Source organism: Jaculus jaculus, chromosome 8 (assembly GCF_020740685.1).
Source record: "Jaculus jaculus isolate mJacJac1 chromosome 8, mJacJac1.mat.Y.cur, whole genome shotgun sequence".
In the NCBI taxonomy this organism is placed as follows: Eukaryota; Metazoa; Chordata; class Mammalia; order Rodentia; family Dipodidae; genus Jaculus; species Jaculus jaculus.
In genome coordinates this window covers 88,447,677-88,460,128 of record NC_059109.1, presented here as the reverse complement: position 1 = coordinate 88,460,128, position 12,452 = coordinate 88,447,677, and the positions used below count along the sequence as shown (strand labels likewise).

The window sequence follows — 12,452 nt, the reverse complement described above, 5'->3', positions numbered from 1 at the left end:
GTCTTGTAGACATAACCTTGGACAAATAGACTTTCTGCATTTTGTCCTGTTTTACTTCCAAACTCTGTGTGACCTTAGGTTAAATCTTTTGCAAGACATAGTCTCTTTGTGATGAATTGATGATTAAAAGATTTTGACCCAAATGATCAATACCCTCTGGTGTTGTTTTGACATTTCTAAACTTAATGAAAGTTGGGCAATGTTCCAGATGTTTGTATGTGTTATTACCTAGGGAAACATAGATTTTGAGGATGTGTTTTGCAAGCTAGGTGAAATATGATAGAAATTCTCCAAGGAGCTCCTGGGAGAGAGGAACAGATTTGTGGCCCATGGACATGGTCCTCTCTACCTCATGGCTTTTGTATGTAGTTTGTGATTTGAGAATGTTGATGAAAACACTGTCAAAGTCATGAAAAGCAACATTTTTTTAAAAAAAACAAATTCACCTTATTGCTATTTGAACTTATACTTTTATTATTTGCTGCTGCTTCTATTTAAGTGTCAATGCCCAGACTGCAGCAATGTCTGGAAACTGACTGGAAGGCCAAGTTCCTGGTTCCCATCTTGAGCCTATGGGTCAGAAACTGTGGAGAGGACCCAGGGTCTAGTTTCATCATCCCCATGGGTACTGATTGTTGACTAAAGTTTCGAAGTGAAGTGAGTTCTTATTTTTTAATGTTTATTTATTTATTTATTTATTTAAGAGAAAGAGGCAGAGGGAGAGGGAGAGAGAGAGTGGGTATGCCAGGGCATCCAGCCACTGCAAACAAATTTCAGATACATGTGTCATCTTGTGCAACTGGCTTACATAGGTCCTGGGGAATTGAACCTAGGTCCTTTGGTTGTACAGGTAAGTGCTTTAACTACTAAGCAATCTATTGAGCCCTGAAGGGAGTTCTTGAATCTCTCAGAGAAGCTTTATAATGGCATCTCTCTAGATTCCCATCACCATCTCAGCGAATCACTCAGGTAACACCTTTTGCTCCCGTTTGGTGCATTCTGAGCACTCAGATGATCCAAACTTCTTGGAGTCACATAGCCAGTTTAGAGATAATTATGATTTATCTCTTAAAGTTTTCTATATAGCATGAAACATCTAATCCGTTTCTCCTCCATTAATGTTTTGGAGGAAAGTACATTGTACATGTTCTTCCACGTCTTCTAAGACTCTTTTTTTTTTCACTTGCTTTTTTCTTGTTACATTGCTTACAAGGATATGCCTCTTTATGATAACTTGCTTATACATTTTTAAAAGCTCACATAAATGGTAGGGATACAACTTACTATAAACTTTAAAAATTAAATTTAAAAAATTAAAAAGGAGAAAATATTGAACTTATCCATAAATCTCCTACCATCATATGTTAAAAATTACATTTTTCACAAATTTGGAATTGTGTTATATATATTGACATATGGAATGATTTCCTTCTTTGATGTATCTATATTCTGATTATAAAGGTCAGTGTTCTCCAGAAAGACAGAATTAATAGTATCTCTATCTTTCAAAATCTATCTATCTATCATCTATCTATCTATCTATCTATCTATCTATCTATCTATCTATCTATCTATCTATCTATCTATCTAATCTACCTACCCATCTAGCTATCTGTCTATCATCTACCAAATTACATATGTATAATAACTTTATATTTACTTATCTACCTATAACCTTCCCATTTATTATCTCTCTCTGTATTATATACCTACCTACCTATCTACTTACTTACCTATAATAGGGATTTTTTTTTGGGGGGGGTTAAGGTAGGGTCTCACTCTAGCCACAGCTGACCTGGCACTTACTTTGTAGTCCCAATCTGGTCTTGAACTTACAGTTATTGATCCTTCTACCTCTGCCTCACAAGTGCTGGGATTAAAAGTGTACATACCTGGCTATGACTTTTTTTTGAAAAAGGAATTTGCTTAGATGACTATGGTGATTCTTAAAAACCCCTAATTGTCAGGGTGGACAGCAGGCTGGATACCTAGTGAGATGATGTTACAGGTCAAGTCCAGTGGTAGTCAGCTGAGAAGTTTCCTTCTTCTTTCCTTTTTAAAAATTTTTTATTGACAAGTTACATAATTATAGACAGCAAACCATGGTAATTCCCTCCTGCCCACTTTCCCTTTGCAACTCCACTCTCCATCATGCATCTTACCCCTCTCAATCAGTCTCTTTTATTTTAATGTCACCATCTTTTCCTCCTATTATGAAGGTCTTGTGAAGGTAGTGCTGGACACTGTGAGGTCATGTATATCGAGGCCAATTTCTGTCTGAATGATTGAATGTAAGAGTCCTACCCTTCCTTTGGCTTTTCCATTCCTTCTGTCATTTCTTCTGTAATGGACCCTGAGCCTTGGAAGGTATGATAGAGATGTTTCAGTGTTGAACACTCCTCTGTCACTTCTCAACATTATGGTGATATCATCCCAAGGTCACCACCATCTGAAAATAAAGCTCCTGTAACCAAAAATGAGAGCAACATTAACACATGAGTATGAACATTAAGAGAAGTGCTTACCAGGAAATTTGGTGAGCATAGTATATACATTTAGCTAGACACCAACAGATGTCACTCCCCTAGAGCTCATGACTTCCCCCTCATAGGTTTTCAGTATCAGGCATGTCTTCCCTCCCATGGAGTGGGCCCCTAGTCCAATTAGAGAGCAGTTGGATTCCCCCATAACAGACTGCCACTATTGTACCAGTTGGCTCATTTGGCCTGGCTGGACAAATTTTAGGCTTGCAGTGTACACTCTTGTTTATCTCCACTGATGATTTGTCTCTCCCCCATGGAACTGCATGCAGCATAGCATTTTTGCTGTCAGCTAGTCTCAAGGTCAGTGCTCTATAAAGGCCTTCAATTAATTAGATGATAGAACTTCTTTGGCTATTTGTTCCTTTTTGTTTAGGAGTCCACATAATATTAAAAGAAACAAATGTTTTATGTTTACAAATATTTGAATTAATGCTGTTATGGCATTGAAAAAGTTTTTTTTTTTTTTTTCCCTTTTGAACCATAACTTAAAGGCTTAGGGGCAAGAGGAGCTATGCTAGGCCTGTGTCATGTCTCCTCTTTTTTTTTTTTTTTTTCTAAATAGCCTGTCAAGCCCTAGGAACTGGGATGATGCTGAGTTCCTGGGCCACCTCCTCAATTGAAGAGGTGGCAGAGGCTGGTCCCAAGGCACTTCGCTGGCTACAGCTGTACATCTACAAGGACCGCGAAGTCACCAAGCAGCTAGTGAAGCGAGCTGAGCAGATGGGTTACAAGGCCATATTTGTGACCGTGGACACCCCTTACCTGGGCAACCGCCTAGATGATGTGCGTAACAGGTTCAAGCTGCCATCACAACTTAGGTAAGTGTGCTTAAAGTAGATCTTGTCTGGGATTGTTGGGCTTTGAGATCTAGAGATAGTGTTAGTGCTAAATACCTAAATAACATGTGTTTTCATGGGAATGACATATTTGAACTGTTAAAACAAAATAGGAATTGGTATGTATATACTTATAAAATCAACCCCCCCCTTTTTTTTTTTAACCAGAGTACATTAGGACTGCATGAAGTAGTAATTAGATGGAGGAAAAAATTTCACTTTACACAGACAAGTGTTGGTTATTGAGAGCCTGATATCCTATATTTACTTTTATCTTTCTTTATTCTTTCTAGCCCTAATTGTTCCAAATGCAAACATTTTCCTTTATATTTATTTTCAATCATATTAAGAACAAATAGGGCTAGGAAGATGGAAGAAGCAAAAAAAGTGGAGGTGAAAGAAGCCATGCTTTGGACCCTTCTTCTGTTTCTTTCATAGGGTTCTTCTACTGATCAATGTTTTCTTATTTATTCATTCATTCACTTGTGCCAGCAAAACAGTATATCAAATAATATAAAATTGAACCATAATGAGTTTTCCCTATCAGCCAACCTTTTTATTAACTTTCCTTGTAGTATTGAACAATTAGAATCAGCTTGACTCAGATCCAGGAACTCAGTGGAGCTCACAGAGAAAAGAATGCATTTTCCCATAGCTAGAGACCTCTTTCTTCATTGCTGTTTCTTTCCTACATTTGATACCAAAATCGGGCTGGGGAGAAGGCTCAGTGGAAATAACCATCTCTTGGATTTTTTATACCAGTTGTGACTGATGTGTAGTAGCTCTTGGTGATAAAAGTATTTGAACTAGGATCACACTCTTAGTTTTAATGGAGGTCATTTTGATAACAGTGTATGAGAGGTGATCAGAGATGGCTTTCTGGGAATCTTGAGTTTATTCCACAAGGATCATTGCTCACACTGTCTACACTTTAATTGTGTTTGAAACAATAAGGGCTAGAAAGATTGAAGAAAGATAAAAGACTAAGAACAAATGAAGCCACATGTTAGCATAGTCTGTTTATCATTTTAAAATAATCCAAAATTAACAGTTTCAAAAGTCAAGTTAGATTTTCCTATAAGGACAAAAAATTGCTGACAAGTGGGGATTTTATGCATTGTAGAAACAATTTATGTTTCCTAACTCCATATCTAGTTTGTGTAGGAACCACATAGTCATCATTTACCTCTACCATGTGTGTACCCATGAGAGTTTAAACTGTTGCACATAAAATCTTTCTGTTGAGCCATAGGTAAATTACCAATGTCATTAGTTGCAATACCTCCCTATTACTTCCAGGTAGGTTTAGAATATTATTTCTGTATGTGAGACCTGCCGTGGGACAATGATGGACTTGATAACGAGGTTAGTCCTCATATCCCCAAGTCAGGGATACCCAGACACCCTGCTAGTGAAGAGAACAAAGACAAAAGGTCATGATACAGTCCTACCCTTGCCAAAGTTATCAGGAGGCAGATAAATTCCAGTTTTTCTAGTAGGAGATCTGCATTTATTCTTTCTGTACTTTTACTATCCAGTTCTTGTAGATTTTGTCAAATAATTAGTTTCTCACAATCTTGGCTTCTTACAGGAAACATTCCTCATTATTTCCCTTTGGCCATTTGGAAAGAAATTTATAACCCTCCATCCATAACACTACTACTTCTCGTGCTCTAATAACAAATGACATTTCAATGTTTGCTTTTGGTTTGTATATTCTTTGCAGCCTAAGATTTTCTTGGTCTGGATGGCAAGATGCTTTTCACAGTTATCTGGTTAGCTGAGCATTGGACCTGACAATTAACTTTAGCTGGGTCCTGTCAGTCCTTCAGTGCTGGGGCTACCTGGTGAGGAGCAGTGGGGGATGATTTGCTTCCCCCTTTCCCTTTGCTCTTGGACTTCTATCCAGATGATGTGGAGGGCCATGAAACAAAGACCCTTTCAGCTGTCTGTATGATAGAAGTGGCAGTGTCTCTCTAGCTTGTCACTGCTCTGGTCTGAAGATGATCAAACAATGAGCAACACATCCAGGTTATGGAGAACAAGAAAACACTGCAGCTGGGTGCAGCCCAGCCCCAGCCTGCACTCTGGCAGGGTTTGTTATGAGGGATCACGGTGGCCAGTATCTTCTCCTCAGCTCCTCACTGGCCTACATGCAGCTCTCAAAAGCAGGACACATAGATGAAAATTGAGGCCTTCTGTTTTAGGCCACATACACCCCAAAACTCATCTGTTAATTGCAAGATGTGAAATCAGTTTCTTTCTGCACTGACCTGACTCATAGAAGGTGAAGCCTGGCTTCTCAGAAGTGAGGTTTGGCAGGCAAGGGAGACAGGAAATCCAGAGGAGAATGAGTCGGTGAGTAGTGGCTCCCTCCAGCCCTTGTTACTTCCTCTGGCTGGGGAAGTGGGGGGGTGGAGGTGTCCTCACTCTTGGCATCTGGGAGCAGCAGGAGTTCAGGGGTTTGGTAATCTCTGCTTGGTCTATATGTAAAACACACATATGTGAGCACTTTGAAAGTGGCACAGAGGTTCCTGAAAATAAGAGGGGCAAAGAGAGGTCTCCTTTGCTCTGAAGGTGAGAAACTGAGCCTGTTCACCTCATAGAATTCTGGGGTTTTGAGACAATAGCCTTTTGCTTTGCCCATAGCTCCTGGAGATGCTTCATTTTCCTGGATTAAGAATTGGCTTTTCAGTGATGTACAAGGCAATTTAGAGAATAAAAGTGATATCTTATTATTAATTATGATCCAGGCAGATTGCTATTAGGAAACAAAACAAAACAAAACAAAGCATGTTCTCTGATAAGTGTGATAGCTGAAGGTGTCCATATCCTCAACCAAGGAAGTGGTCACTTTACATGGAAATATAGACTTGGCATATGTGATAGTTAAGGACCTTAAGTTGGGAAAATGGTCCTGTTTTATCCTAGTAGTCATAAAAGGGCTCATCAAAGACAGACATGTTTGGGAGTCACAGAGAAGCTAAGATGAAAGAAGCAGAGGTTGCAATGATGTTGCCAAGAGTCAGGGGATTAGGTGGTATCTACAGTGGAACGAGTCAAGGGAACCTGTCTACCCCTAGGAACTGGAGAGGGAGTGATATTCTATAGACTTGAAGTTAGCCCAGTGAGAACATATTGGACTGTCTGACCTTCAGAATGATAATAATTCTGTAGTATTTTGAGGCTGTATATTTGTGATCATTTATTACAACAACAATAAATTTTAAAATGACACCATGGATTTCATTTGTAAAGTACTTTGAAATGAGGCTAACCCTGATTTTCATTTAACCTGACCTCCTGCCAGCTCATGTACATCTTGTTCTGTGCATATATATTGACTTTATTTACTGGTAGACCCTAAATACTTAAAATAATAGCCCATAATAAATGTTCAATAAGTAATTGTTGAATCAATAAAAACATAAAAGATTATTTGAGATTTTTCCAATACAGCATAACTAGGAATTCAAATGTATGGCCTTAGCCTGTCTTTTTAATCACCTGGAAACATTGAGAAGGAAATTACCAGGGGCCTGTTCTGAACATAAGATTTTCCTAACTACCGAATTAAAGGCTGCAGGCCCTCACCTCATCTTTGGTACACTGTGACTTTCTCCCACTCTTTCTCTGATCATATTGTTAGCCCTACTGGTTTTCAGTTTATTTCATTTTAGTTTAGTTTTTTCCCCCCAATATTGATATATGGTTTTCTCTTTTACCATATTATCTATCTATCTATCTATCTATCTATCTATCTATCTATCTATCTATCTATCTAAATAAATATATTTTACCAAATAATGCCCATCAGTTTTAATGTTACAACTAGCTGTTTATAACATTTAAGTTTAGTCATCATTACTATTTCTATGATACTAATTTACAAAAAGCTAAAACAAATTCTATATTAGATTCAAAAGTATATTAAGAACCACTCAAAGCATAACAATTACCTTAAAAGGAAGGAGAAAACTTGAGCTGGAGAGATGACTTAATTGTTAAGGCATTTGCCTTCAATGCCAAAGGACCCAGGTTTGATTTCCCACAACCCACATAAGTCTTATGCACAAGGGGGTACATGTATCTGGAGCTCATTTATAGTGGCTGGAGGCCCTGACTTACCTATTCTATGTTTTTCTCTCTCTCTGCCTCTTTCTTTCTCTCTCTCTCTGTCTCTCCAATAAACAAACAAACAAACAAACAAACAAACAAATAATATACACTTAAGAAAAGCAAGGACAAACCTTGTTTCATTTTTGTGTCATAAAGCTGCTTGTGATTCTGAAAAGTAAGCTCTGCTTAGTTATGTTGATATTTTTAAGTAGCCCCTTACAAAATGGAATGATTTTGTTACCAGAGGCTGCCTTAAGTATTACAAATATATACACATATATGTCATAATCTGAATAAAAATAGCATTCATGGCAGTTTCTTTCAGATCCATTGCTAAAACACTCCATCGTGGTTCTCTGTCAAGATATCTGCAAACTTTTTCTTGGCTTCTGGCTTTGAACAAAGTTTCAGAGTAACAACAAGGCTTCATTGTGCCTGGAGATTTCTGTAAGGCAACATTCATTCAAGTGTTGATCTGCATTGCACCGTCCAAGAATAACAACAGTTATTTATATAATTTTATCCATGTTTCTGTTTTTTCCTATCCCTTTAACCCTTTCACCCCACCCCTGCTGAAGGACTGTAGTTTGTTTGGGATGGGGGTGGGGTTCCATGCAGAGTAGACACATACACATTTTTTTTCATCCTGCTCTTGTTATGGAATAGATAGTCTGGACTCTTACTTATTAACCATATTATTTAAAAGCTTCAAATTTAATGACATTTTGAAATAATTAAGTGGGTCTCCCTCATTAGGATATGTTTATTGAACAGAAAGCTTAATTCAATTCAAGTTAAGTGACCACAGAAAACCAAGGAGTGTGATAAACTTAGAACCCTAAATGGTTTGAATAAAACAGGAAAAGCCCAGGCATTTCCCCCTCAAATCCCTTCTAAAGCCCAACAGCTAAATGGATATCCATATGACTCTCAAAGATTTGGATATTTATATGATCTTTCTGTGTTTTTGAAAGTAAAAAATCTAACAGTTCAATCCTATTGAGAAAACTTTGCCATATTCAATAGAGTTTTATAGGACTGATAATACACACTGCATAAGCCACACCATCACTTATTTTATCTGAAATATATGAAGAGTAAAAGCATCAAATACAGTTGTATTATAGGATTGTATGAAAATAATTTAAAATATTGTGCCTAAGTTAGTTATAGCTCTATCTATCTAGCTGTCTATCATCTATCTTTCTATCAGATATTATAGAGATAGCCCAAGACATTTTCTACATGTAATGGCAGAGCTTGTGAAATGGAAAAAAGAGATAGGATTAAAGTCAGAGGTCAATAGGTAGCTATGTTTGTATCCAAAAGGAGAATGCTTACCTACCAGTATAAAGTAAATCTAGGTCCTCCTTCTCCTTATTCAAAAACAGCCTTTCAAGAAATTAGTTTGCAAATAACCTGGGGCTGGGGACTGGTAGCAAAACCACACCGAAGGCGCCATTGCATATCCAACTTGCCATCCATCCATGTAATGGTCAGAACCATGAGCAGAAAGAACTCTGTCCTTAGCTTGGACAACTGCCCAAATATAACCAAGATATGAGAATTTTAGGCCAAGAATAATGAACCAGTCAAAAGGTGATGCAGGAGTAGATGTGAGGTGTGAGTGAAAGAAATACTGGGCTAAACTAGGCCAACTAGGTTACATAGGGGAAGGCACCAGCTCACTGGTAACATATTTCTTCTTGGATCCCTATTAGGAGACTGTGAACCAGTTATTTAAACATAATTGGTCCATTTGGAAAGCGAAGGGAATCTCCTTAAAAGTTTAGTGGCAAGAGCAGGGAAGAAGCAAAAAAGGAGGCTTATTTCAAGGCAACTGTATAACTGTGGATTACTTACACCTGAACCTATGGGGACATTCTTGGAGAGTTTGTCTACTGAGGGGTGTAGGAGGTGGCACTGAAAGTTTCAGTGGGTGTAACTCAGGTCCAGGATCAAGAAAAGCCACAGGAAACAAAGGAAGGTGAGGATCACTGGAAAGCGTCTTGTTGGAGTTATCTAGATCAGGCTTTGCCATAGAGTCCCAGAGTATGCAGCAGAGAAGGCCAATACTGGTAATCCTCTGCTAGGAAACCCATCCTTGTTCTTGTGTGACCACCACAGAAGCTGCAGGTCAAAGAAGCCACAGGGCCACACTGACTGAGGGAGGTGCACATGTTTCTTCAGTTCCAGCCTCCTCTGGAGCAATCTAACTCTGTGTCAATTTATTGTCTATACATGAGGAGAGACCAACCCCCAAAGAGAGAATTGAGAGCATTGAAGATTTCCCAAGGTCAGATGCAATAATCAAAACGCAACTTGTATAAGAAAAGATGTTAAGTCAAGAGGCCTGGATAGGATCCCAAATAAGGCCATTAGATAGCTTGATTCCTGAGACTTCTCATTTTGTTCCTCTCTTACTATTTTCTCTCTCTTACTATTTTCTATGTAAAATGGCAATCATTGAATTAATTGTACCCAACAATGGTCTTTGAAAGAGAAACTGAAAATACAGGACTACAAAAGGTCTTTGTCAACTATAAAGCACAATGCAAATGGTTTTCATTATGATTAACTTGCATTGCCGGCTAGAAATAACACAGAGTCTATTGTCCACAGACTGAAACTGACTGAAACAGGAAATGTTTGAACATGGCCACATATTGTTCCTTGAAACTGATTTGTCTGAATAAATGTGCAATGCAAAATTAACTTTAGGTGACCAATAAAAACATGGAAATATGCATACATCTAACTTGTACGAGACTGAAAAGAGAAGCACTCACTGATTTAAAAGGGCCACATTTTTTTTTTTTTCATTGAATCAACCCTTGTAGAATAGTTTTAACTCTTATTTTATATATCTATTTCAGGATGAAAAATTTTGAAAGGAATGACTTGGCATTTTCTCCTCAGGGAAATTTTGGAGACAACAGTGGTCTTGCTGAATATGTGGCAAAAGCAATAGACCCATCTCTCAGCTGGAATGATATTCAGTGGCTTAGACGGCTGACATCGCTGCCTATTGTTGCAAAGGGCATATTGAGAGGTTTGCTTATTTCTCTACCTGGGTGTGTACTGCTTTCATAATATCACTGGAAATATTCAGGATATTTTAAAAACACATTTTTATTTATTTATTTTAAAGGGAAGAGGGAGAGGTGGGGAGGGGGGAAGAATATATGGGTGTAACAGGGTCTCCTGGCACTGCTAATGAACTCCAGATACATATACCACTTTATACATCTGGCTTTACATGGTTACTGGGAAATTGAACAGCTGAGTCACCTCTCCCAGCCCAGCCATGATTTTTTCTATTTTTAAAATTTATTTTTATTATAAATGGGCATAATTAGTATATAAACAACACATGTTGGTACTGTCATTTCCCTCATCTCTGGCCTTTTCCAAAGAGGCCCTCCTCCTTGGGGACGCAGGTCAAGCCCATGAGGATTGTGGGTCATGCATTGTGGGAGCAGCAGTCAGTTACGGGGGAGAGGCAATGATTCTGTGCAAAATGTTCCAACTTGTGGCTCTAACAATCTTTCTGCCTCCTCTTCCACAAAATTCCCTGGGCCATGTTGGGTGCATTTTAAATCTCCTTCAGTGATGGGCTCTTAGGAGTCTCTGGATCTCTGCTTTGTTAGGTATTGGATGTCCTCAGTGTCTCTCTCCTTTACCCTTGTTACCCTTGTATTGATATCAGATTTCCCCAGAAGGCTGCACCCTTGCTTATTTCCCCATTTCTCTGTGGTTTTATCTGGGGCCTGGGTGAAGTATACCAGGTCATTTATCTCCTCCCATACTGCTACCCTCTGAAAAAGAGAAGCAGAATCTCCAATGGAGAGTGAAGTCAGCACCAGTTAAATGGGACAAAGATTATTAATTTAGAGAGAATTTAAGGGGTGTAGAACCTCTTATAGCCCAAGATTCATGGGATCTTGACATTAGAAAGTGGAATTGTTACCTGGATATGATTCTGACTTATTTCCCAGTCCCAGATATGGTTTCCCTTCCACTGAGTGGATCTGTTAGCCAATCCAAGAGCAGTTGGTTTTCCACCATGGCTGTGTGCCACTATTGCACTTGTGTGAACATCATATCATGTTGTTTGCTTCTGGGTAGCTTATACTTTGAGTTTCTCAGACAGATGTTGGCCACTTTTCCCCAGTAGCTCATGTAGCGCCTTCTAGCACTAGATGGACTGTCTGAGAACTGGCTCTCTTCTGGATTCCAACCAGGTCTCTCCATGGTCCATGTCAACAGCACATAGTGTCTTCAGCAGTAGTGTCTTACCACTAAATTCTATTGGATAATCAAGTCCAGTAATGATATTTTAAGATAAAATGATCAGGAAAAATTATCATCTGACTTGAAATAGACATTTTGGCTCTCAGTTCTCCCTTTTAGTGTTATCAAATTTTACTTCATCTGTAGATAATATTCTGAGACAGATTAGTACTCTCCCTAAGTAGAAAGTTACCTTTTTCCAAAATATTGAGATATCTTTTCCTTATTTTCTAGCTGCTACTGAGTCACAGAGCTTGGCAAAGTATCAGTACAACATTATGAGCTCATTGCTTTACCTAAAAGCTACAATAGTTGCTCTCAAGCCAAAGAGAAGCCCAAAAGAGAAACCAGACCTGTTTTAAGAGCCTTGTGTCTTTTTCTTGTTTTCCTTCCAATAGGTAGGACTAGTTGACGAGTATGTCAAAATCAATATCATCTCTCTATGGAGAGTGGTGGACAAGTACTATAACATCCTTAATTACCAAGCCACTGGCAGAAGGGGTATAGCTTTGAATCCAGCTTCCACATGTATTCAAATTCCTTAGGAAGATAAGATGACTATAGTAATTCTGGAGTATTAATGTATTTTCTTGCATTTAAAACTTTGTAATACATTTGCAAAGTGATGACTATAGAAGGGCTACCAAAATATATGCTTTTT

The 12,452-nt window shown here is 38.4% G+C and overlaps 1 protein-coding gene across 1 annotated transcript in view; it reads left to right on the top strand.

Moving 5' to 3' along the window:
• Hao1 (hydroxyacid oxidase 1) overlaps positions 1-12,452 on the top strand; it is a 56,595-nt gene that overhangs the window by 20,718 nt on the left and 23,425 nt on the right. The window contains exons 3-4 of the mRNA XM_004661509.2: positions 3,106-3,361; positions 10,375-10,550. Coding sequence (XP_004661566.1) covers positions 3,106-3,361; positions 10,375-10,550 — 432 coding nt within the window. The remainder of the gene's footprint in view (positions 1-3,105; positions 3,362-10,374; positions 10,551-12,452) is intronic.